The sequence below is a fragment of the Tasmannia lanceolata genome, unplaced genomic scaffold, assembly GCF_043159265.1.
Source record: "Tasmannia lanceolata isolate RefF3 unplaced genomic scaffold, GAP_Taslan_0.1 ptg000008l, whole genome shotgun sequence".
NCBI classification, from domain to species: Eukaryota; Viridiplantae; Streptophyta; class Magnoliopsida; order Canellales; family Winteraceae; genus Tasmannia; species Tasmannia lanceolata.
The window spans coordinates 19,426,660-19,453,862 of record NW_027518685.1 but is presented as its reverse complement, the minus strand read 5'-3'; the positions used below and the strand labels follow the sequence as shown (position 1 = coordinate 19,453,862).

General features: G+C 39.3%; 1 protein-coding gene across 6 annotated transcripts; it reads left to right on the top strand.

Annotated features, from left to right (window-relative positions):
- The first annotated feature begins 6,826 nt into the window (after positions 1-6,826).
- Positions 6,827-19,677, top strand: LOC143884685 (B3 domain-containing protein REM5-like). 6 transcript variants are annotated; one of them, XM_077388380.1, is made up of 5 exons: positions 6,831-7,280; positions 7,596-7,908; positions 13,250-13,378; positions 17,973-18,073; positions 19,131-19,677. In XM_077388380.1, exons 1-5 carry the CDS (start codon positions 7,104-7,106, stop codon positions 19,389-19,391), a joined length of 981 nt encoding a protein of 326 aa, XP_077244495.1. In that variant the 5' UTR covers positions 6,831-7,103; the 3' UTR covers positions 19,392-19,677. The 6 variants fall into 6 exon arrangements, with proteins under 6 accessions (XP_077244497.1, XP_077244495.1, XP_077244498.1 ...); XM_077388378.1 differs by having other exon boundaries at positions 6,834-7,280; positions 17,961-18,073; XM_077388381.1 differs by having other exon boundaries at positions 6,835-7,280; positions 19,137-19,677.
- Positions 19,678-27,203: the final 7,526 nt, after the last annotated feature.

Here is a 27,203-nt window from a genome sequence, read left to right as displayed (position 1 = left end):
GTTGTTTTGACTATTGTCTCAAAACTACTCCAGTCACACATTTCATTATTCTCTTTTGACTGATCCGGGTAATACATCCACTTTTTAGTATTTTTTTCTAATTTTCTTTTCTCTTCCTATTTCATTTTTTTCCCAATTATCCTCTTTTTTTTGTTTTGGCTTCTTTGAGTTGATTTGACTATTGCCTTCTTATTTGTATTTCTGTTTTTTAAAATATTTTCATCAATTACTTTTTCTTTCTCGGCCCGGCCCGTGCATCGCACGGGGTCTTTTACTAGTATATATATATATATATGAGAAAAGTGTTCATGCGCAGTTGCTCAGATAGCTTATCTGAGCAGCTGCTTCAAAAACTCATGTGGCCCCACATTTTTTGGGTGATCCAAAGCATTCATTTGGCCATGAATAGGGTGTGTCCCAAAAATGAGCCCTTTAGGATCATCCTAACCTTGCCATTTGTTGAGGGAAAAAATGGTCAGAAACAGTGTCTGTCCATTTTCCTCTCCACCTTTGATTGGGTTAGGATGATCCTACTGATTTTTGGTACACACCCTATCCATGAAAGAGCCTTTCAAATGAATGCTTTGGATCACCTCAAAAATGTGGGCCACATGAGTTTTTGAAGCAGCTGCTCAGATAAGCTATCTGAGCAGCTGCGCAGGAACACTATTCTCTCTCTCTCTCTCTCTCTCTCTCTCTCTCTCTATATATATATATATATATATATATATATATATATATATATATATATATGTCATCTTTCAAAAAAAAATATTGGAAGTTCATAAGACTGAACAAGCGTTGGGTTAAGCTAAGGAGAACTTCTTCCAGTTTTGTCATAATCAATCTTAATCACTCTGAATCGACAAGTGATTTGGAATTGCACCTCCCCTCCTTGAGCTTCCCATGTTTCACAAAGTACTAGAAAAGAAAAAGGTGCACTCGTCGGCACCTGTGGGAGGAGGGAAGAAGCTCTATGATCACGGACCTGGAGATCAGTCGGTCTCAAACAGATCCTATCCCGGACTTTGTAGGTCAGGAAGAAGTTCATCTCTTGGAGGAACCTCAAGGACTTGGTGGGACTTCCAAAGGTAAGGAAAAACAGGTGGATGGTGATCCAAAAGAATTATTGAGTGAAGCACCAGTCCCAAATGGATTTGCTTATCTTTTATTAATGGGAGATGTTTTTGGGATTAGATATAATGAGAACGTCGCCCATTCACTCAACAACTCGCTAACTCGCCACTCCTAGAGGCTATACAACGTCCCCTTGATCACCAAACCTCCAATATGTCGCCATCAGGGATCATATAGGGTCTCATCACCCACCAACCATGGGCTTCTCATCATCTGGGACCATATGGTGTCCAATCGCCCACCAACCACTGGGTTGCCACCATCAGGGACAGTACACGTCCCATACCTTATCATACCATTGACATGCAATCTCTGGCCAACTGTACCGTGCTAGTACTGGCGCTCATATCGGTGACCATAACAGCGCCACACTGCCGTCACGTTGTTGGCCCGCGAGACACGGAACCTCCATCTATAAAAAGGGAACCCACCACTCCATTTTAAAGGCATTGAACAATTAATCCCAGGTGCGCACGACCAACAACCTCTTGGTTTACCCAGTACTGTCCTTTGTATTCAGTTTGCATTCGGTTGTCTCGTCTGACTTGAATGTTGAAGGGTTTCCATGAGTTCCAACTCCGAGCATCCTAACCTTTATCTGTTAGCACAGGGCACAAGGACTAGCCAACTACTCTTCGTCCCACTACACTTCTGCCTGAAGAGACCGGCACCCGTCCGAATGCGATGGTAGGATTTGAGCCGCAACAATACTTAATGGATCCACATGGAGAGAAGAGATGAGTGTGCGTGCGTGTAGGAGAGAAGAGAGAACTGGGATGCGTGAAAAATTAGTTCACACATCCCTCTTGTGACGTTTATTAATGTAATAAATGTAAATTACATTTTTGCCCTTATTACTGAAAAATACTTCCAACACTCCCCCTCAAGCTGGAATGTAGATATCGTACATTCCAAGCTTGTTGCAAGAATCTCTCAATTTTGCAGACCCTAATGGTTTGGTGAACATATCTGCAAGCTGATCTCCAGATCGAGTAAACATTGTGCAAATTTCACCACTCTGAATTCGATGACGAATGAAGTGACAATCTACTTCAATGCGCTTGGTTCGCTCATGGAACACTGGGTTTGTTGCAATATGAATCGCAGCCCTATTATCGCAATACAACCGTGTTGGAGATGTCAATGCGAAACCAATCTCTGATAAGAAGGAGCGAAACAAGATTAGCTCCCCACTTGTATAGGACATGGCTTGATATTCTGCCTCTGCACTCGACTTGGAAACAACATCTTGCTTTTTACTTCTCTATGACACCAAGTTACCACCTACAAACGTGCAATATCCAGTGGTTGATCTCCTGTCTGCAAGAGATCCTGCCCAATCTGCATTACTGAATCCTTCTACTTTCTCATGGCCATATTTTTTGAAGCACAAGCCTTTACCTGGAGTACCCTTCAAGTACTTGATAATCTGAATGACAGCCGCCTAGTGGGAAGTACATGGAGAACTCATAAAGTGACTGACCATGCCCACTGCAAATGATATGTCGGGACGGGTGACAGTCAAATAGATTAGCTTTCCAACCAGCCTCCTATATCGAGCAGGATCATTCATCAAGTCCCCTTAATCTGGAAGAAGTTTAACATTCGGATCCATAGTGTAGCTGCAGGTTTCACCCCCATTGAGCCTGTATCCTCTAAAATGTCTAACACATATTTTCTTTGCGACAAGGAAAGGCCATAATGAGAGTACTACCTAAATTCCAAGGAAATATCTGAGAAGTCCCAAATCTTTGGTGGAAAATTCCCCTTGGAGAAAGGACTTCAATTTTTGTATTCCAGATTTATCGTTCCCTGTGATTACAATATCATCAACATACACTATCAGAAGGATATACCCAGCAGTGGACCTGTAACTGAAGACTGAATGATCGACAACACACTGCTTCAAATCAAGTCGCAAAACAGCAGTACTAAACCGTCCAAACCACGTCCTAGGTGACTGCTTCAGACCGTAAATCGCTTTGCGAAGATGGCATTACGAGAACTAGGGTTAGGGTTTGAGAGAGAGATGAACAAACAAAGGAAAAAAAGGAGTGGGCGAAATTGTGGAGGGGGTCCAAGGGAGGGTGCGAGTAGGGTTGGACAAGGGTTTGGTTGGGGTTAGGGCTGAAAACCCAAAGAAAAGAGGAAAAAAAAAGGAAGGGAAAGAGTGGTACTGTTAGGGTTAGAAAAAGATAAAGGATTAGGGTTAGAAAATCCACCCTTGGTGGCTTTGATACCATGTCAACTTTACATAGAAGATGAGAGAGGAGAGAAGAGGAGATGAGTCTGCGTGGGTGCAGGAGAGGAGAGAACTGGGATGCGTGAAAAATTAGTTCACACATCCCTCTCGTGACGTTTATAAATGTAGATTACATTTTTGCCTTATTACTGAAAAATACTTCCAACAGTCTCAATCACATTACGAGCCCCTGAGCAATCATAGGCTAGGCCCACATAGGTATAAAAAACAGGGAAGTGATGTATTTGCCCTGGGGGTGCAACTAGGGCGGGCCCAATCCAAACCCGTCGGGTTCAACCCGGGAAAAATGCAGGGTTGGGTTGGCTTCCACTCGGGTCGGTTTCGGGTTGAAATTTCTCAACCCGAGCTGCTCTCAGGTTGGGTTTGGTTTCAGGTGTCGGGCAACCTGACCCGGAAGAGAACCCGAATTTTTTTACAAGTTTATAACATGTATATTTTTTTTAAAAAAACCTTAAAACCAAAAGTTCCAAAAACCAGCCATCTTTTAATTTTAAAAAGTAAATTTTTTTTTGAAATTTTACTTATATTTTTTGAAAGAGAGGGGTGGCCAGGGAACAAATGAGGCCTCTTAATTTTAAAAAGTAAAAAGTAAATGCTATTGGGCAATAGGGGTGGACATGGTTCGGTTCGGTTCGGTTTTGGGGTATACCCAGAACCGAACCATATATAATCGGTTCCCTGAAATTGGAACCGAACCAGAACCATATATGTTTGGAAACGAACCAAACCAGAACCATATATAATCAGTTCGGTTTGGTTCGGTTCTGGGTTTACCCGACCTTCACCAAATCAACGGAATTTATTCACAACAGTTTCCATCCTTGTGTTTGAATGTTTGGTTTTTTTTTTCTTGAGATAGAATAACTTTCTGTTTCCAGCCGATCATTGATGGGAAAAGCAGAGCACAAAAGTCTGTAATGAGCTGATGAATATGACTTTGTGGGGGCGTTATACATGAGATTTTTAAAACGCGCTTTTGATTGGTAGAATGCTATCTTTCACTTTTTTCTCATTTGTCATCAAGACATGGATTAGATGATATTTGACTCTTGATCGAAAGGGGACGATGACTCAGTCCTTCACCAAATCCAAGTAAAAATAGGCATATTTAAGGGTTTTAAGGTGGGTCGGTTCTCGGTTCGGTTCCGGGATCCCAAACCCAGAACCGAACCGAATTTCCATCGGTTCCAGGTTATTAGAACCGGAACCGAACCATATAACTATGGAACCGAACCATATGTGCCGGTTCGGTTCCTCGGTTCGAACCGGAACCATGTCCACCCCTATTGGGCAATGAGTAATTGTTATTTTAATTTAGTAGTCTTTTTTTTTATGGGCTTAATTTAGTAGTCTGGAAAGAGCTTTTTAGCAGCTCTCAAATCGTGCCAAGAGTTCCCCGAGACATGCGTCTGAACCTTGGGCAGGGATTAACCATCTAATCAAATAATTAACTCGAGTAGTTAAAATAACTTGGTCAAAAACCCAAAACTGCTTTGGTTCTCTCTTCCTCTGCTATCTTCTTCTAACCTCAGCAGCAGAGAATCAACCATTTCAAGTTGTGATTGGGTTTTCTCAATTACAAAAATAGAGTGAGGAGATGAAAATTACAGTGGGTTTTCTCATTTGAAAGAGGAGGAAATTGCAGTGGATTTTCTCATTTGAAGGAGAAGAGGAAAATTGCAATGGGTTTTCTCATTTGAAGAAGACGAAAACTGCCCTGGATTTTTCTAATTTGCAGTGGCTAGGTATGAATTTTTTCATTCATTTTTTCTATTAAAGCTATTTTTCTTGTTTTTTAAGCATTTTTTGTTGAAGAAAATGACATTGATTCTGCATTTCTCGCATCTTTCTGCAACTCGGGTCGGGTTCGGGTTGAAAATATTTTCCGTGGGTCGGGTCGGGTTAGGGTTGGTCAAATAGTCACTCGGGTGAACCCGAACCCGACCCTCCCGTGTTGCACACCTAAGATCAGATTTTGCCGTCTTTCCTTTCCTTTCAACCTCGTCGAGTGTATTTATGACTACTCTTTTTACACTACAAGGGGTGGAATGGAATTAGAAAGGGGGTGAATATATCATAAACGTTGTCTTTATATTAATTTTTTCTTGGTAAAGAGAATGCTAAAGTGAAGAGTGTCCTTACAAAAAAAAACCCAACCGTGACAATGTCCCGTTTAATCCACACATCACCCTACGAATTTATATCCTCTTTTACTTCAATTTTTAGCATCATTGTAAACGCAATTGGTGTGACGTGGATCCAATGGGATGCTGATTTTTGCTACGGCACCCTTGAGTTTAGCATTCCTTTAAATACAAATACTGAGACTGTATATGGTTTGTGCGTAAAGCCCAGTATTTTCGGAAATGAACAGTGGGGCCCACTTCAAAGGATGATCTAAATCGTTCATTTTTACACCATAGATAATTTCCATAGGATGATCCTAACCCTTCGATCTGTAGAGGGAGGTGTCTATAATGTGCATTCCCTCTACAGATCGGAGGTTTAGGGTCATCCTATAGGAATGATCTATGGTGTACATCCTATTTAGGTTTTTCGCACTACAAATGAACGATTTGGATCATCCTTTGAAGTGGCCCCACCATACTTTCCCGGAAATAATGAACTTTAATTAAGAAAGGGAGTGGTTTCTTGGGCAAGGCCTGCAAAAAATGAACGGTTTAGATCTTTGAATAAAGTGACCTCAAGTGTTTTTTTCTTATCTTTTTTTTTAAAAAATACACTCTTTGCCGGGTTTTTTTTGGTTCCTGGGATTTATGTGGGAGAAAAAAAATCCCAGGAGATTGGTGGGAAAAAAAAAGTCCTAGAAGTATCCCGGTAAAATAAAAATCCCATGTTTGGTTGACCGGACTATGGTGGGGGAAAAAAAAAACTTTGTTTGGTTGCTTGAACTGTTAGGAAGAAAAAAAATTCTTCTTAAGCTTATTTTTGGTTCATGGGTTTATTTTTGTTCCTGGGATTGTTTTGGGATGGGATGAAAAGGCAATCATTACAAAAGTGGGATTAAAAAAAAAACCCTAGAGCTAAAAGGCAACCAAACATGGGATGGGACCAAAATTTTACTAAAACGCCTTGGGACAAAAATTTAACTGGCAACCAAACGGAGCGGCTTCAAAGTATTACAAGAGTTCATAGTCCCCACTGAGAATTGAGAAAGGAGAGAGTTTTGGTTGTGAAAGAATCGGTGGGGCCCACCTTTTTCAAAGATATAAACAAAGGGAGATGATATTTTCAACCCCCCTCCACTACGCATGCGCCCCCTTATGACCCCCTTATGACGTCCACTGTAACACTGTTCACGTCAAATCAAGTTACAAGGGGGGCGCATGCGTACTGCAAGAGGGGGGAGGGGGGGGGGGGGTGTGAAAATATCATCTCTAAACAATAGAGTTTCCGGCCCCACGAGAAAGAGCGGTTGTAGCTTCCCATCCGATCGGGGATGGAGGGGGAGGATTTATCCTACAAATGGGGAAGGAATATCACTGCCCTCTGCTCTGTTATCCTCAGCCTGAGAAATTTTCCGTGGATTGATTATCTTGTGGTGAATTCGAGGTTTTGATTCGGTTACCTGGGCCTTCATTACCGGCTTGAGCTCTGTGGTGGAGTTTAGGGTTACAGGCATCTGGGCAGATTTTGGGTCTTGAACATTTCCTAAGTGTTGTGTAATAATACTTATCAATCGATGGAAAAGAAGAAAGAGAATAAAAAGAGAAGCAGAAAATCAAGTGGTGAAATGGTCTCGAAAAAAAAAAAACAGTTGAGTGATGAAGAACTCACCCCAAATTGGGAAATGAAGGAAAACTATTCACACCATCCACAGTTTCTAAAGCCTATCTTTCCCGAATCTTTTCAAAAAATTGTGAGTTAATTTCCTCCTCTTCTTTTCTGTTTCAGAAGGCATTTTTTTTCTTTGGCTGGTTCATAGGATTTCATAGTAATTGGTGTGAAACAACCAATTACTCCAAAAGCTTAAGCTGTTGGAGACGGCGTTATTTAGTCTTTTATGCTTTTTAAAGTCAGAACCTGCTCTGATACCAAGTGAAATGACCAATTACTCAAAAAGCTTAAGCTGTTGGGGATGGCGTTATTTAATCTTTTATACTTTAACAATTTGGAGATACATGAGAAATCTAAATTTAATCATAGTATAAGATTTTGTTGTATGATCTTGCAGTCCATACCGATTGCATTTCACAAGTTTCTCGTGGGAGAGAAGAGTGACATAGCTGTCCTCAATAGCCGTCGTGGAAAGTCATGGCGTGTGAAAGTTAAAGGAGGCATCGATGGAGTCTTCTTCGAAGACGGTTGGGGAGATTTTGTAGCAGATCATGGTCTTTGTTCCGGAGAGATTTTAGTGTTTCGATACCAAGGAAATATGGTTTTTGATGTTACTGTATTTGATAAGACTGCATGCGAGAAAAGTTACGAGAAAAAGATGGAAAAACAAAGAGAGAGGAAGGATGAGAAACATGTGGGAGCTTCAAAGGGTAACTTCTTCAATCTTTTCTTTGCACCGTTCACACGATTTCAAAATGAGGCCATTTTGAAAAATCGCACTTTCTTTTGGGTTTAAACCTGCGACCTCAAGGTTGAGGTAGCTTCAGGTAAGGTTACAACTTGGATCGGGTTTTACAGACCCACAACAACCTGACCTGAAAATAACCTTGTTCGCGTTTAGAAATCATGGGTTTTAGGTTGTGAACCCCGACCCAATCTTGAGTATGGTCGTCCGACCTGACTTATTGAAGTGTACTGTTAACTAACCAACTTCTCCAAAAGCTTAAGCTGTTGGAGAAAGGCGTTATTTATCTTTTACACTCTAACACTCCCCGCACATGTGGCCCACTTGGCAAACACGTGGCACATGTGGTCCCACTTTGGGCCGACCATCACATGTGGATTTTTGCTATCCGGGTGGTTTGAACTCGAGACCTTTGGCTCTGATACCATGTTAACTAACCAACTTCTCCAAAAGCTTAAGCTGTTGGAGAAAGGCGTTATTTATCTTTTACACTCTAACATGTACAATGACTTTCTTTAAGTATCCCTTGAATAACCTAACAAATTATTTTCCAATATATTGGTACAAGTGTTTTCACTAAGGTGATAATGTTTGTGATGCGAAATTTTTATTTCGTGCTATGTTTGGTTGTCGGAATTTTTTTGATTCTTGGGACTTTTGTGAAATTTCTGCAGGAAACCCACGTTTGGTTGGTGGGCCCAAAATAATCCCAGGAACCAAAATAACATCGCACGAAACCCCCGGAAGGAAAAAAAAAAAAACGCCCAAGAACCAAAATAATCCTTGGAACAAAAAATAAGCTTGTAGAAGATTTTTTTTTTCTTCCCAATAGTTCAAGCAACCAAACAAAGCATTTTTTTTCCCACCATAGTCCGGTCAACCAGACATGGGATTTTTATTTTACCGGGATACTTCCATGGAGTTTTTTTCCTACAATCTCCCAGGAAGTTTTTTGTTCCACAAAAATCCCAAGAACCCAAAAAAATCCGGCAACCAAACGGAGCAGTAGACGTTTTGGGGCTGCCAGGAATCATTTTTAATGATAAATCGGCATCTCCAAGTGAAGATGAGGGTGAAGTCGACTAAAAATTAGGAAACAAAATCTAGAAACTAGTGTTTCTGCCATGAAAAGTTGTTAAAAAACCGGAAATCAAAATCTCTACTCAAAACCAGAATGGCCTTTTATGTATTTTTAGCAACTTTTCATCACTGGAGAGTAGTTTCTGGGATTCCGTTTCTTGATTTTTAGCAATTTCACCCTCATCTCCTTTGGAGACGCCCCATTTATCATGAAACACAATTCCTGGCAGCCAAACGTGCCCTAACTATACACACTTGATGACATAAATGTTAGATTAGTGATATAAAATCACTTGGATTAACTTCTTTAAGAAGGGGCATTCTTGGAATGTGTTTTATTAAGCCCACTAAAGAGGGCTTTTATCTTTAGTTGGGGATTGATTCTAAAGCAGTGATTTAGTGCTTTTCTCTACAAGAAAGGGGTTTCTTTCTCTCCAAGGCTTTTCTTCTTCTTCTTCTCTTGCAAGAGGTTGGATTCAAGGCTGTTGGGTTACTTTCGTGGTGCTTTCCGGGTTGTGAAGACATTGTGAAGTGAGAGTTGGGTTTTTGCTTGGCTTGCAAGAAGAGGTTGTTGGTGGGGTTTTCACAATTATTGAAGAGGTAAGGGTTTTTCACCCTTGTTGTAATTTCCCATCATCGATAGTGAATTTTACTTGTCGGATTGCCCGTGGAGTAGGCCAAGTGTCGAACCACGTAAATCTCTTGTGTCTCTTGTTTTCTTTCTTAATTTCAATACATACTTGAACTGTTGCATACACTTGTTTGGGCTAATTGCATGGGTTTTCGAGGCTATTTGTCATTGTTTGTTTTGAGTAGTCTCTGATAACCGGATTTCTAGCGGGTGGTTCTTGTCGCAACAAGTGGTATCAAAGCAGCGAGATTTTGCACATAAGGTGCTTGTGAAATTGCTTGAGAGAGGCAAAGTTTGATAAAATGGCGAGTCCTCGGTTTGAGATGAAGATTTTGAATAACATGTATTAGGGGTAGTTTAGTCATTACTTGTTAGATAGAGGGTGTTGTAGTCATTGTACATTGTTCCCCTATTTGGGCCTATATATACATCATTTACATGAGGAGCTCCCTAGTGGAGACTCTCCATCTCTCTATTCCTCTTTTTCTTTCTCTCTCTAACTCTAGCTCATTTCTAACATGGTATCAGAGAAAAATTCTATGAGAAAGAAGGAAAAAAGAAGAGTCGTTGTCCATCTCTCGTCCACGCATCCCTCTCGCTCTCTCCCACGTTTGTGTATGTCTGAAACCCTATCCCTCGAAAATCTTCTTCCCAAATATCTACTAAATCCCTAATATCTCTCTTCCTAATATCTATTTACGATATCTCTTTTCCATAAAACCCTAACCAAATCCCTACAATCTCTCTATCCTTTTTTTTATGGAAAAGCCCAATCTCAATTTCATCCCTTATTTCTAACGCCCACCCTAAAATATCTCCTTCACTTGCGCATTTGTGTATCCAATGCGCACTCTCTGTCCCTTTTTTTTCTTACGGAAGACCCCTTAATCCCACAACCTTTGTGCGCACTAATTTATCTTTATCTCTCTCAACTCCATCCAACACTACCATAAAACCCTCTTATCATATGCACCTTTGCTGTAAATCAAAGAAAGAAAAAAAATTCTTTGCCTTGGAATCCCCCTCTTCTCATACGGGTATGCCGTAAGTCCCCAAACCCATTTTGGGTTCTCCTTCCCTCACAAATCTCCATTCAAACCCCAAATCGTTTCTTTCTTTCTCTTTTGAGTTCATTTGGGAAGAAATCTTCTGCCCAAATCCCTTTTTCGACCATAATTTCTTACCACCATCCTCAAACCTACCTTCTTCCTAAAACAAGAAATGCACAAAAAGATCCCTTCTTTGTCTATTCTTTTCTTTCTTTTCTCACTCCGTTCTTGCTTCTTCTTTTCTTGATCATTTTTTGTTCTAACTCCATAAATCTCTTTCTTTTTCTCCTACATCCATTCGCTTTCCCTCTTTCTTGTTCTTTTTCTTGTTCTAAATCCATATATTCCTTTCTTTCTTGTTCTAATCCATACCCTTGTTAGGTTCTTTCCCAATCCTTCATCTCTTTCTTTTCTAAAATTCATACCCTTGTTGGGTGCTTATCAGTGACACTCTCGTTTGGGCCACCCTCCTACCGAGAAGCTTCGAAAATCTTCTTTTATTACTAGTTCCGTTGAGTGTTTACTTGTTAGTCTTGTAAGTTAGGGAAGCACCATTGAAAGTCTTTTCCTTCGTGTGGTAGTCTTCGTTCATCGCGACATGTTGAACTTTTTCATTCATACATATGGGGTCCTTCACGTACTGTCTATTTGGTTTTATATGGTTTTCGATATTTTGTTATATTTGTGGATGATTTCTCGCGTAGTACATGGTTGTTTCTACTTAAAGATCGTTTTGAAGTTTTTAATGCCTTTTGTAGCTTTTACTTTGAAATTGATAATCAATTTAAGTGTTCTATTTCCTGTTTACGTACTGATAATGCCAACGAATATTTCTCTAACTATAATGGTTTTCACCAATTTCTTGATTCACATGGTATCATCCATCAGTCTTCCTGTGCTTATACTTCGTAGCAAAATGGTGTCGCTGAGAGGAAGGTACGATACTTATTGGATGTGACTCTCACTCTCATGTTCCAAATGTGAGTACCTAAGGTTTATTGGGGTGATGCTGCCCTCACGGCTTGGTTCTTAGGGAATCGTCTCCCTTCTTCTATTTTGTCTAGCCATGTTTTTTGCACTCTATCCATTAGGTGATCCTTTTCCCTTGATTCCTCGTATCTTTGGCTGTAAAAATGTATCTTTTTGGGTTACTCTCGTACTAGAAAAGGATACAACTGTTATAGTCCTAGACTGCGGAAAACCTTCATTTCTGCAGATGTCACTTATTTCGAGGATACTCCCTATTCTTCTGATCCTCCTAAAGCTTCTGTTGAGATGCTCAGTATGCTACTTCCGCTACCGCATAGTTCTCTGGAGACTGCTTAGGAAAATACTCCACTAACGATTACTATAGAGACCATTGTTTTGAAAATCTTACGATTTACGATTCAAATCAAATCTTATGCATAATGATTTTAATCCCATGATTAAATCTTAATTTGTATGAATCTTACGATTTTTTATTGAATCTTACGATTTGATCGTAAATCGTATGATTCATACAATTCATGCGATTTATCCAAATTAATTTTTGCATAAAGGAAAAGAAGACTTTCTTTCGAAAGATCTCATTTCCTTTTTCCTTTCTACATTAGAAGAAGCCTTTGAAATCCCTCTCATCAAAAGTATGAAGACAGAGAAGGAGTAGGAATTCCACAGTGTGTGTGCTTAAGGGCATTACTTACATTGAGGTGGGAGATGACTATTATGTGGACAACACCCACGACTCTAGGCTTTTATGATTGATATTTTCCATTTGATGTTTGAGACTTTGAGAGTTGATATGATCTTGTTTTTTTTTTTTTATGATTATTATCCAATATGCATGGGTTTGGATGAGAAATAGATGATTAGTATCTGTCAAGTTTGTTAGCAAACAATTTGTATTATGATATTAAATGGCCAATAATGGGAGTTTCTACTGGAATTGATGAATTTGGATGAAAAATGAATAATTGGCTATTTTTTATTTTTTTCATTTGTTTATATATATATATATATATATATATATATATATATATATATATATATATATATAAAATTTAAGAAAAGGGTTGCTGCGCTCGAGCACAGAAACAGTGGGGTGGGGCCATTGGTGGGGGGGGGGTGATCCTAACCATTCATTTGGAAGGCCCCATCATAGATGGGTGGCCTACAAAAAATCAGCTCCATTTGATCACCAATGGGTGTCCATTTGTGGGGCCAAAAATGGACAGATGATGTTTGTCCAAATATCTGTCCATTTTTTGCCCCACAAATGGACACCCTAAGGTGATCAAATGGAGCTGATTTTTTGTGGACACCCTACCCATGAAAGGGCCCATCAAATGAATGCTTTGGATCCCACCCAAAATGTGGCCCCACCCTGTTTTTGTGCTCGAGCACAGCTAAGCTTAGCTGCGCTCGAGCGCAACAACTCTATCCTTTATATATATATATATATATATATATATATATATATGAATAAATCTTACAATTTATGATCCGATATGATTCGACCCCTATTACGATTTACGATTTGATTCTGATTTTCAAAACATTGACAGAGACTAAAGCAGGGCCTACTATCTCTGAGCCGAAAGTCTATACACGTGGATCACGTGAGGTTGTTCTCCCCACTGCCATGCCATCTTCGCCCACTGATCTTCTTCCTCAGTCGGATGATTCTCCATCAGGTACTTCTCCTATTTATATGATTCTCCTATTGCTTCTCGCACTTGCTCTCGTACTACTGCACATCCTACTTCATAGTTTATTTCCTATGAGCATCTTTCACCTTTTTTTGTTCTTTTGTCTTTAGTGTGTCTACTCTTTCTGTGCCTAAAGACAGTTTCAGAGGCTCTTGCTCATCTTGGTTGATGGGCTGCCATGGAGGCCGAGATGGGTGCCCTCCATTCTAATAAAATGTGGCAACTTGTTCCTCTTCCCTCTGGAGCACATGCTATTGGATGTCAATGAGTCTTTAATATTAAGTATCTTCCGGATGGGACCGTTGAATGTCTCAAAGAGCGTCTTGTGGCCAAAGGTTATTCTCAGACCTTTGGGGTAGATTATCAAGAGACGTTTTCACCTGTGGCCATGATACCTTTTTTTCGAGTTCTAATCTCTATCATTGTTAACCGTGGTTGGCCACTTTATCAGCTGGATGTCAAAATGCTTTCCTTCATGGTGACCTCATTGAGGGGTATATATGGAGCAACCTCCTGGGTATGTTGCTCAGGGGGAGATGTGCTCCTCTGTTTGTCGACTTAGGAAAGTAATTTATGGGCGGAAATAGTCTCTGAGGGCTTGGTTTGGAAGGTTCAGTGATGCAATCCTGTACTTTGGCATGAAGCAGTGCGTTGATGATCACTCTGTTTTCAACTACCAGTCCACTGATGGATATATCTACTTGATCGTTTATGTGGATGATATTGTGATCACAGGAAATGACAAAGATGGTATACAGAGATTAAAGACTTTCTCACTGAGTTTTGCATAAAAGGCTTGGGTCTTCTCAGATACTTCCTTGGAATCGAGGTAGCACATTCTCGTTATAGTCTTTCTTTGTCACAGAGAAAGTACCCTTTGGATATACTAGAGGAGATATGTTCCATGGGGATAAAACTAGCATCTACGCTTATGGATTCTAATGTGAAGCTCCATCCAAATCAAGGAGACTTATTGGATGATCCAGGTCAATACAGAAGGTTGGGTGGAAAATTGATTTATTTGACAGTTACTCGTCCTGATATCTTTTTCGTTGTAGGGTAGTTAGTTTATGAATTCTCCTCAAACATCCCATTGGGCAGCAGTGATTCAGATTGTCTGATACTTGAAGGGTACACGAGGGAAATGCTTATGTTTTAAGAAAGATGGCCATGAGAGAGTAGAGGGGTTCACTAATGCAGACTGGGTGGGGTCTCCAGCAGATAGGAGGTCCACAACGGGTTAGTGTACCTTTGTTGGAGGTAATATGGTGTCTTAGAGAAGTAAGAAGTAAGACATTGTTGCCATTAAAAAACAAAAAAGAAGTAAGACATTGTGTATAAAGTCAAGTGCTGAAGCTGAATACATGGCTATGTCATATACGAGTGCGGAACTGATTTGGTTTCGGCCTTTTCTATAATAAATTGGTTTTCCACCTTCAGGTCTAGCACGATTGTGGACAACAAATCTGTCATTCATATCGCTACCAACCCGGTCTTCCATGAACGGACCAAACACATTGAAGTGGATTACCACATCATTCGTCAGAGAATTCAAAGAGGAGAAATATGTACCATGTTTACTCGATCATCAGACCAGTTAGCAGATGTATTCACCAAACCATTAGGGCCTGCTATGTTAAAGGATGCTTGTAACAAGCTAGGAATGTATGATATATGCATTCTAGCTTGAGGCGGAGTGTTAAATGTATTCACACCACTTAAGGGCAAATTGGTCATTTGTATTATATTTAATATATAAGTGAAATCATGGAGGGGAGAACACAACTTTTGCTTCTCCCATTCATGCCATTCTCTATCTATCTTCTCTCCTCTCCTCTCATCTCCTCGAAGCACCATTCACTCCATAATGTAGAAATCTAACATGAAGAAATAGTGCAACCTATGCAAAGAAGATCTTAAAGATAAACTCGTTTACCGGAACGGTTCAAAGATTATATTGACCCAGGTACTCTTAGAGCTTTGGTATCCTTAGATGAAGAACTATGCTTATTTCAAGATGCCATTAATAAAAATGATGCTCGAAGTTGGAAAGAGGCTATGGAAGAAGAAATGCTAGCTCTTCATAAGAACAAAACGTGGGACTTGGTGGAGTTGCCAAAAGGTAGAAAGGAAATTGGTTGCAAGTGGATGTACAAACTTAAAAAAGGAGTAGATGGCAATGTGGAAAAGTATATGGAAAGGCTTGTTGCCCAAGGCTTTGCACAAAAGTTAGGCATGGATTTCTTTGAAATATTTGCTCCGGTAATAAAGTTTGTCATTATTCGGTTAGTGCTTAGGCTTATTGCAATGCATGACTTAGAGCTTGAGCAAATAGATGTGAAGGTGGCGTTCTTACATATGGTGATCTTCAAGAAGAGGTGTACATGCGGCAACCGAAAGGTTTTGTTATAAAAGGCAAGGTGGAGCTTGTGTGCAAGTTGAAAAGGTCCTTATATTGACTAAAACAAGCTCCAAGACAATGGTACATGACATTTGCTTCATTCATGTTGGGTCTTGGTTATCAAAGAAGTGAGTATGATCATTGCATGCATATAAAATTCTTTGATGATGGTGCATTCCTTATCTTAGTTTTGTATGTAGGTGATATGCTCTTAGTTTCCAAGGATAAGACTAAGATTGAAGAGCTCAAGGGTGTTTGAGCAAGAAGTTTGAAATGAAGGATCTTGATCCGGCCAAGCAAATCCTTGGTATTGAGATTCAAAGAGATAGGAGGCATGGAACCTTGTCACTCACACAAAAGGAATTTGTTGAAAAATCGCTTGACAAGTTTGGCATGAGCAAGGCAAAGACGGTTAAGACTCCATTAGCACCAAATTTCATCATTAGCATCACATTTCAAGTTATCTCCCAATGATAGTCCAAAGACAAAAGAAGAAAAGGAGCTTGTGGCTAGATTTCCCTGTGCAATAATTGTTGGGCTTTTGATGTTTCTAATGGTGTGCACTAGACTGGATATTGGTCACTATGTTGGTGTGTTAAGTAGGTTCATGGCTAATCCCGGAAAGATGCATTGGGAGGCGGCAAAGTGGGTGCTTCAGTACTTGAGAGGCACAAATGGTTATTCCATTACTTTTAGCAAAGGTTCGATATCAATTCAACGTTTTGTGGATGCAAGTTATGCCGATGACCGTGATTGAGGGAGATCTACTACAGGTATGTTTTTCAATTTGCTAATGGAGTAATAAGTTGGATGTCTAAACTTCAAACAACAGTGGCATTATCAACTAGCGAGGCTGAGTACATGGCGGCAAAGGAAGCTTGCAAGGAAGCGGTTTGGCTTAAGGTTTGATGGGTGCAATGTGCATTGAGTCAAAACCCATGGATTTGTTTTGTGATAACATATGCGTCATTTATTTGACCAAGAATCTGACTAATCGCAAAAGGACCAAACACATATTGGTCTTGTATCACTACATTAGGGAAGTCATTGAGGACGAAATGATCAGATTATTGAAAGTGGGAACCAAAGAGAATGTGGCGGATATGCCGGTTCAAGGAGAGAAGCTGGAGTGGAGCTTGACTTCTCTTGGCATTATGCCAAGGTGAGTTTGGTGATTTTTGCAATGGCAAGTGGTGAATTTCTATCAAGGTGGAAATCATTAGATTACTGATATAAAATCACTTGGGATTAACTTCTTTAAGAAGGGGCATTCTTGGAATGTGTTTTATCAAGCCCACTAAGGAGGGCTTTATCTTTAGTTGGGGATTGATTCTAAAGAAATGATTTAGGGCTTTTCTATGCAAGAAAGGGATTTCTTTCTCTCTGAGGGTCTTCTTCTTCTCTTGCAAGAGCTTGGATCCAAGGTTGTTTGGTTACTTTTATGGTATTTTCCGGGTTGTGAAGACATTGTGAAGGGAGAATTGGGTTTTTGCTTGGGTTGCAAGAAGAGGGTGTTGGTGGGGTTTTCACCATTGTTGGAGAGGTAAGGGTTTTTCACCCTTGTAATTTTCCATCATTGATAGTGAATTTAAGTTGCCGGATTGCCCGTGGAGTAAGCCAAGTGTCGAACCACGTAAATCTTTTGTGTCTCTTGATTTCCTTATTTATTTCACTACATACTTGAATTGTTGCTTACACTCGTTTGGGCTATTTCCGTGGGTTGCCGGAGGCTATTTGTCTCCAATAACCGGCTCTCTAGCGACGGGTTCTTGCGCAACAATAAATTTAGAGATTTTTGGTGTGAAATTTTGGGCTTTTTACAATCTTTGAAATTAGTCACTATCCTATCCTAGGCTAAAAAATAAAAGCCCATCTCGACCCGAGAAACTATCTCGGGTCGGGTTTACGAATCTCGAGTTTTCCTATAAAAAAATAAGAACCGACCCAGGGTTACCTGCCCAACCTAAAAGAAAACTACTTGAAAAATCACTCTGTTGAAACCATTAATATATTTTAATTGAGCTCATTTCTAAGTGTAATTTACTGGCTATGTCATCTCGAGAATATGGCCTATAAAATGAAGGGTCCATATTACAGTAAAAACATATGGGTGCTCATGATTTTCTGTGTTTTTTATGTGTGTTTGAATGTGATTTGCGTCTGTAGTTCTACATTCAGGAGGGCAGAAGGTAGGTTTCGAAGGAAGCAGCTGTTACAAGCCAAAAGCTCCTCACTTCTTGAGTACCATAAAATCAGTTAATCTAACTCGCTGCTACATGGTTAGTCTTTATACTTTTCTCCTCTTTGACGTGAACGATATGAATATTTGCTTTGAAGTTATCATGTACGTCCATCATGAAATTTGAGATGGTATGGGTCCAATATAACTTTATTTTAACAAGGGATTTGCTAGCATCCATTGCACAAGGCATTTCGTGGAACATATGTTGCATGAGAGAGCAGCCACCTCATGGATAATGACTAAATCTGTTGAAAAGTGAGCCTATGGGGCTGCTCTCTCATGCAAAAGACGTTCCGCGAAATGCCTTTTACAATGGACAGTAGCAAATCCCTTTTAGCAAATACCCGATGTTATTTTTTGGTTGTGAAGGTCTTTTTCTAGGTTTATCTTATCTGGTTCTGGGTATGCCCGGTCCAGTCTTATTGATGTTTTGTAAACGCAGGACGGGACTCCTGGTCCCCAATGCTTTTCTAATATCAATGAAATTGTCATCTTTAAAAAAAATAAAAAATAAATACTCGATGTTATTGTTCAATTGCCTTCAACTCAGCTCAACCCGGAAGTGGGCGGAGTCCAGTTTACTCGAAAGTGTGAAGGATGACTAATAAAAACTCGAGTGCACGTCTTTATATGGGAAATGATATCAGCACAACCATGTTTCGTCATTTGCACTGAAGCAGTTTGTCTTTTGGTATTTAAAGAGCAATCAAATGGTTATTACAGTTTCCAAAAAGCTCTCACAAGCCAATTAAAAAAGGAAAACAAGCTAGGATCGTGCAATTATTAAAAGATGGTTGTGCTGATATCATTTCCCTTTCTATAAATAATGTTTTCACTCGTAAGTTACAGTGATCATGAATATTTAACTTTCACTCTTAGGTCATATCACAGCTCCAACTTTTTTAACTTGAGTTGTTCGTGAGGCACCTCATTTCACTAGGGAGTTTGAGTTAACTCACACGAATTTCGAGTTGACTCATCTCGACTCACGTTGCACCTTAGGGATCAAACCATTTCATGTAAAATGGTTCGGTTTTGAATTGTTAAATGCGTGCATTCCTGAGAGATATTGTGTTTCACTTGGGTTTTTTGAGTTGCAGGGAATTCCGGAGGAGTTTGCAGGGCCCCACAGAGAGTCGTTTCAATATATGAAACAAATCATCCTTAAAGATCCAGAAGGAAGGTCATTTCCGGTGACAATATCTAACCGTAGGAAGCCCAGTGGCTTTGTTTCAACATTTTTATGTGGAGGTTGGCGACGCTTTGCAATTATTAACAAGCTTGAAGTAGGAGATGCGTGCATCTTCGAGCTAACGGCCGAAGATGTAATGGAAATTCGAATTTTCAGACGCTAAATGCTCAACATTTTGTTGTCTTTTTTGCCAACTTCATGGTGTAGGAAAGCTAAGGACATCATGGATTCAATGCCCAATTCTAGTGCGAAAGTGTTCTTGTGTTTTCTTTACATGAAAGAACTGATTACGTTCTAAACATTCTGTTCTCGAGGTTAAAACAGTGTTTGGGACTGCACATTTTGGGCTAGTTTATTTGTTATGTCTAAATGGATTTCGGATGTAGTTGGTGTTGGACACACTCTCGGTTGGGTGCAGAAATAATGATAAGTATGGAAAGTATCTTCAATGTTTTTTCTAGCAATTCTGGATTTAAGCCATTAAAGAGAAAACAAGATAAATACCAATCGAAGAGAAATCAGTGGAAGCTAAACCGAAAAATTGATGAAAGCCCACCAATCAAACCAAATTTCTTCAAAGATAGAGAAGGTGAGGCCTTGAAACATCCAACTTTCAACACGGTTGAACTTCTAACCACAATAAAACCGTAGATGATGTAATCCGGTGAATGGTGCATGTGCTATTTGTTCTAGCATGTGGCACTTTAAAAAACAATTCTAATAGAAGGATAAGAAAACAAAGATATAATACTTAAACCTTAGGAAAAAGTCAGTTTGGCTGCTGATGCGGCTTCACCTCTTCAACTTGCTCGATACTCGCCTTATCCATAGTAAAAGCATTGACTCATTACTATCTTCAGATATGAATTGATGTTAGAGACCTAACTAAGAAATGGAGTGGTTTCTAAGAAATCCCAACAATGCCAAAGGAGGAAATTTTTTTGTTGTAGAGTGTTAGAATTACCAAAAGAGGGAACGTGGGTTTCGTATGTGGCCTCAATAAATTTGTTTTTGATATTGGCACTACCTTATTTTGACACTTTGTCTTTTATTATTTAAGCCAACCCCATCTAGTTTGGGACACAGGCTTAGTTGAGCTGAGTCTTTTATTACTTAACCAGCTGTCAAAAGCTATTACAATTCCTATCAGTAGCCTTGATTTCTAGGTAAATGAAGATAATCAGTTGACCATATGCATTTGATTTACAAGTAAATTAAGGCCATCTTTGGTTTAGATCTTGAGAATCGATTTTGAGACCAAAACTATTTATTAGACTCAAAATTGCGTTTAATTTTGAGTTCAATAATCAGTTTTGGACTTAAAATCAATTCTCAAAACTCCACAATGGACAGGGCCTAAGGTATCTTCGATGGATTGTCCATCAATTTTTGCAACTAATTGGTTTCATTTTCCTTTATTGTCTAACTAAGCAGATCGAAACCCATTACAGATAAACCCGCCTTTACTTTGAGGATCAACGAGGCCTGCCGATAGACTTGTACCATGATTAATTAACTATGCAACCTGAATCAAGCAATTCATTTGATGTCATTGAGAATACGAGCACGGTCACAATATGACCTTTCACTAATCAAGCTGTCCTTATGGGACAATTAAAAAAGGGCGGCCCAGTGCATGAGGCTCCCACCATTGTGGGGTCTGGGGAGGGCTATATGTACGCAGCCTTACCCCTGCTTTGTAGAGAGGCTGTTTCCGCGACTCAAATCCGTGACCATCAGGTCACAATGGAGCAACGTTACGTTGCGCCAAGGCTCGCCCTCTCCTTATGGGACAAGTGAAATGCTAAATTTTAATTTTTTGCGATTTAAAAAATTTATATTGTAATTTTTGGATCTTCCACATACGATTGATCATGAATTTCAAAATTAAAGAGAAAAAAAAATAGGATTTTTTAGTAGTTCAGGTGCTTTGCCTCCTAAAGGAGTCAATTGGGGTGAGTCAACGATGAATGACAACATAAGAATCGTTGGAAGAAAAAAAAAAGGGAAAATCATTACATGCAGGTTCGCCGTAATAATTATGCCCCATCCCTTTAGCCAATTTAGCTCTTAATACAGGATCATTCAAGTCAGGTTTATGCAAAGTTTATGCGAAATTGTGAACAATGGGTATTGATTTGAAATTTATAAAAAAAGGTGTTGTCAGGTGAGAGAAGATGGCTTTTAGGACAAATATACCCCTCCTAGATCTTTTTTCTCTCCACCTTTTTGCACATATCCTCTTATACCTTCTCACCTACCACCTTCTTCTTCCTCAAGACTTTCTAACGTGGAAAACTCCATGGAAGGGTTTTGAAGGTTGCCATTTACAACATGGTTTGGTAATCATGAGGGTTTATTCATGATAAACTTATCGATTCAGTGTTACAAAATGCAAAGAAAATGAATTTTGAGCTTAAAACTGAATTTTGTTGTTTCCCCCATTTTCAAGATAAATCCATTTTTTTTGCATTTTTTTATTCTAAAACATCAAAATCAAGCTTCAATTTATGGTTGCATGCATGACACTAAGATCACAATGTATATCCTTATTATCCTTCGAATTTTTACTCAATTTGAAAATAAAAATCTTTGGAATTATCCCTATTCTACTGGCTTCTGTCGGAAGTCCGAACAAAACTTCGAACTTCCGAATGGAAGCCAGTATACATAACCAAAATATTGGTTCCATTCGAAAGTTCGAAGGTTTGTTCGGACTTCCGACGGAAGACAGTCAAACTTTGTAGTTCGGTAATTGTCATATGTTAGTGCATCATTTTGGTATTTTTTTCGTAATTTTAATACTTTGCTTCCATTTTTTCGTAATTTTTCATTTAAAACTTAGTACTTCAGCCACAAATCCCTAATGATTACTATTTTTGCAAGTAATGATTACTATTTTTTGCAATTATGCTTTTGCTAGCCACCTTTGCACCCATATTACTTCTGCCAATCTTTGCATCAAAGGATGGGCCACAAGCCGAGAAGTTGCCTCGGCAAAGGTGGCTAGCAGATTCCCATACAAAAAAGGGAAATGTTATCCACACTACTGTATTTTGATGAGGGCACTCCTCATTTAATTAAAAGTACGGTATGGCCCCCCATAGGATGATCCAAAGCGTCAATTAGATGGGCCACAGCCTAAATTGGTTGTGTCCCAAAAATCATTTCCATAGGTTGATCCTAACTCTCCGATCTATAGAGGGTTAGGACCAACCCTCTAACATTCTAATCAGAGGGTTAGGATAAACCTACGGAAATGCTTTTTGGGGCACAACCTATTTAGGCTGTAGCCCATCTAATGGACGGTTTGGATCATCCTATGGTGCGGGCCATACCGTACTTTTAATAAAGTGATGAGTGTCCTCATCAAAATACGGTAGTGCGGATAACATTTCCCAAAAATATCTTAAAAAATACGGCAAAAATCCGGGTGACAAGCGGGTCGACCCGGCCCGTACGGGCCCAGCGTGGGAACCACATTTTCTACCCCGGAACCACTAGGGAACCAAATTTTATACCTCGGAACCACTAGGGAACCACATTTTATACCCCGGAACCACTAGGGAACCACATTTTCTACCCCGAAACCACTAGAGAACCACATTTTATACGCCAGAACCACTAGGGAACCACATTTTATACCTCGGAACCACTAGGGAACCACATTTTATACCCCGGAACCACTAGGGAGCCACATTTTATACCTCAGAACCACTAGGGAACCACATTTTATACCCCGGAACCACTACGGAACCACATTTTATATGTTGGAACTACTAAGGAACCACATTTTATACCTCGGAACCACTACGGAACCACATTTTATGCCTCTGAACCACTAGGGAACAACATTTTCTACTCCGGAACCACTAGGGAACCACATTTTCTACCCCGAAACCACTACGGAACCACATTCTATACTCCAGAGCCACTAGGGAACCACATTGTATACCTCATAACCACTAGGGAACCACATTTTATACCCCGGAACCACTAGGGAACCACATTTTCTACCCTGGAACCACTACCGAACCACATTTTATGCCTCGGACCCACCAAGGAACCACATTTTCTACACCGGAACCACTAGGGAACCACATTTAATATCCCGGAACCACATTTAATATCCCGGAACCACTACGGAACCACATTTTATACCTTAGAACCACTAGGGAACCACATTTTCTACTCCGAAACTACTAGAAAACCACATTTTATAACCCGCAACCACTACGGAACCACATTTTCTACCTCGGAACCACTAGGGAACCACATTTTATACCCCGGAACTACTAGGGAACCACAATTTCTACCCCGGAACCACTATGGAACCACATTTTATACCCTGGAACCACTAGGGAACCAGATTTTCTACCTTGGAACCACTACGGAACCACATTTTATACCTCGGAACCACTACGGAACCACATTTTATACCCCGGAACCACTAGGGAACCACATTTTATACGTCGGAACTACTACGGAACCACATTTTCTACTCCGGAACCACTAGGGAACAACATTTTATACCCCAGAACCATTATGGAACCACATCTTATACCCCGGAACTACTAGGGAACCACATTTTATACACAACAACCACTAGTGAACCACATTTTATACCTCAGAACAACTAGGGAACCACATTTTATACCCCGGAACCACTAGGGAACCACATTTTATAACCTGGAACCACTAGGGAACCAAATTTTCTACCCCACTACGGAACCACATTTTATACCTTGGAACCACTAAGGAACCACATTCTATACCCCGGAACCACTAGGGAACCACATTTTATACGTCGGAACTACTACGGAACCACATTTTCTACTCCGGAATCACTAGGGAACAACAATTTATACCTAAGGAACCACATTTTATACCCTGGAACCACTAGGGAACCACATTTTATACCCCGGAACCACTACAGAACCCATTTTTTACCTCAGAACCACTAGGGAACCACATTTTCTACCTCGGAACCACTTCGGAACCACATTTTATACCTCGGAACGACTAAATTCTAACATGTAACCAAACATGATTGTATACATAGAAAGAGATAGAGAGAGGTGGTCAAGATAAACATTGCAACCAAACAAAGAGTCTCATAAATAGGGTGAAAAAACCAAAGCACAAAAACCATGAAAACATGAAGAGAAGATGTTAAACCTAACAGAAGTTATGTTTATCACCCAAATAAGCAATGGAGATTTTTTTTCCAAACTACAATGGCAATGGTAATAGAGCTTGGAAACATTGGCAATGGTAATAGAGCTTGGAAACGTTGGCAATTGAGTTTTTTTCCAAAACTACAATGGCAATGGCAAGCTTCAAAAACCTTCCATGAAGCCTTAAGGAAGAAGAAGGTGGAAGGTAAATGGCAACCTTCAAAACCTTCTCATGGAGTTTTCCACGTTAGAAATGCCTTGAGGAACAAGGTGGTAGGTGAGAAGGTAATAGTGTATAGGGATAGGTGAAATAGTGGAGGGAAAAAAGAGGTATGAGGGGTATATTTGTCCTAAAAGCCATCTTCTCTCACCTGACAACACATTTTTTATAATTTTCAAATCACTACCCTTTATTCACAATTTAGAATAAACTTTGCATTTTTGTAATGATTTTCCCAAAAAAAAAAGCATCTGGCTTATTTTACTAAAATACCTGAAATAATATTTACAGTTATATAAAAAAATTGAGGGTATTTTCATAAAATGGTATAATTAAATAGGATTTAGGGCAGATCACAGGGTTTTTTTAGTCGTCTAGATCCCATTGGAAAAAAAAATTGGATCCTAAGACAGGGATATGAAATGTGTAGGATCCAAAATGTGCCCATGGATCCAGCTAATGTGTCTAGATCCTATCTGTTGAAGTTGGGATTCAAATCGTCAATCAGACCGTAGAAGGTAGATGAAGTTTGTGACATTTTCTTAAAATCATAAATTATCAAAATTCTTTAGTAGATAACTTTATATTATTTACTAGCTAGTATTATGATGTCTTAAACCATGAATGAACTTACAATAAAACGGTATAATGGTAGGTCAGCTTCTTTTGTCCGTACTGTTGCTTCTATGAATGTTGGTGGTATTAAATTATTGATACTATACTCTAATAATATATGTTTAACACAAAAATACCTTATACATTAGTTTAATCAAGTGAAAGGTTCTTCCTGTTTTGTATATACAATGGACATTCCATGCATTGTCGTGGTGTTGAGGAGTAGGACCATTCAAGTAGGTCACTTCCAACCCACCGAGGCGTTGGCTCTTCGGCATAAAGTCACGGGTTTGCTCCCTGTTGACGAGTGTTCGAAACCTGCCCCTGACTTACCTGATACACGTGGTGATTGGGTTGTTGTGTGTATCCGTAGGGACTCGTCCTACTCCCGAAGGGGGGTGGGGACATCCTACGTCATCCGGAAAAAAAAAAAGTAGGTCAGTTCCCAAACAGGTAGGCCTCCAGCTCCTCACCTCTCTGCAATGGTGAATAAAATGTATACATTGAATATAGTACATTGAGTATTCGGTGTATATACTATAATCCGGATTAATTGATTATTTTATTTATTTTAATTACAATTTTTCCTGGGGAGGGTTACTTTTGAAATTTGGAAACTTTTCGGCGAAAAAGATTTTTATCACCATTACCGGCAGAGCCGTTACAACGTTAGCTTATACGTTCGTAACTATTATTTCAATAAATTTTGGCTAGTTTTAATTAGTAGATGAACTCGCCTTGTTTTACATTGTTTAATGAGTTTAATGAGCTGTACATTCAGAATAAGTAGAAACGAAGAAGATCAGTATCGTCTTTAACCTTGAAAAATATACTAATGGATCTAAAAGGGGAAAGAGAAGCAAAATTTCTAAAGGATGAAGTTTAGCTGGTAATAATCAAAAGAAGTCCGTTACAATTCTTTCAGTTTCAGTCTTGAAATGAATCTTAAATGACTCCTAATCTAACTCTACTTTCATCCTTAAAATAGTAAGTCTTATAAAATAATAAAAATATACTTTTCTATAAAATAAAAAAATAGTAAAATATGACCTATTCAAAACTCAATAGAAATTTTTAGTCAGATGAATTCTAATCTAACTCGAGACAACTTGAGTCGGGCGGGTCGGGTTTGCCAAAACCCTACTCTACCTGAATAATTATCTCGTGTCGGTTCGAATCTAATTTTTATAGGAAAACCCGAGATTCACAAGATAGTTCCTTGGGTTGGGTTTTTTATTTTTTAACGTAGGATAGTGACTAATTTTAAAGATTGTAGGGGAAAAAAACCAAATCTTCACACAAAAAATCTCTAAATTTATGTCATCGAGTACATAAATTTAAGAAGGAAACCCTCAAGTACCAACTCTACTTTTGGGGTAAATCGGTGGTTTCATGTGGTATCAAAAGCCATTGTTTCATGGCTAAGGTTGCAACATGGGTTGGGTTTCACCCGACCCGCATCGACACAACCAGAAAATAACATGGGTAGCGTTGTGTCATCTTAAAGAAAAATAAAAACCGAAACTCAACCCGATTCTTATAGATGTACTATGACCTTCTTAAATTTCTCTTGAATAACGTTTGTCGTGTGAAAAAATAGTTTACTCGTTAAATTTATACACTTAATGACATAAATTTAGAGTTTTTTGGTGTGAAGATTTTCTGTTTTCTACATTCTTTGACATTAGTAACTATCTATCATAAGCTAAACAATAAAAACCCGACCCAAGAAGAAACTATCTTGGGTAGGGTCGTGTTTAGGATGAATTAAATGAATAAGACAAAAAGTGAGCCTCTTTGGCTGCTCTCTATGCAGTGGTCCCTAGTAAATCCCCTCTAATAAGCAAATTAAGAAGGGAAAGACAATATGAGTTAGTGCGATTATCAAAACATGATAGTGCAAATATTAGTAACTTTTGCAAGATATAAAAATGTAGATTACAAATCTCCCTCTCTCTCTCTC

Excerpts from the sequence above, each read along its gene's own strand:
- LOC143884685 (XM_077388378.1), top strand. The coding sequence starts at position 7,104 with ATGGAAAAGAAGAAAGAGAATAAAAAGAGAAGCAGAAAATCAAGTGGT. Across the intron at positions 7,281-7,595 it reads CCGAATCTTTTCAAAAAATT|TCCATACCGATTGCATTTCA; the intron begins GTGAGTTAATTT and ends ATGATCTTGCAG. Across the intron at positions 7,909-13,249 it reads ACATGTGGGAGCTTCAAAGG|AGACTAAAGCAGGGCCTACT; the intron begins GTAACTTCTTCA and ends AAACATTGACAG.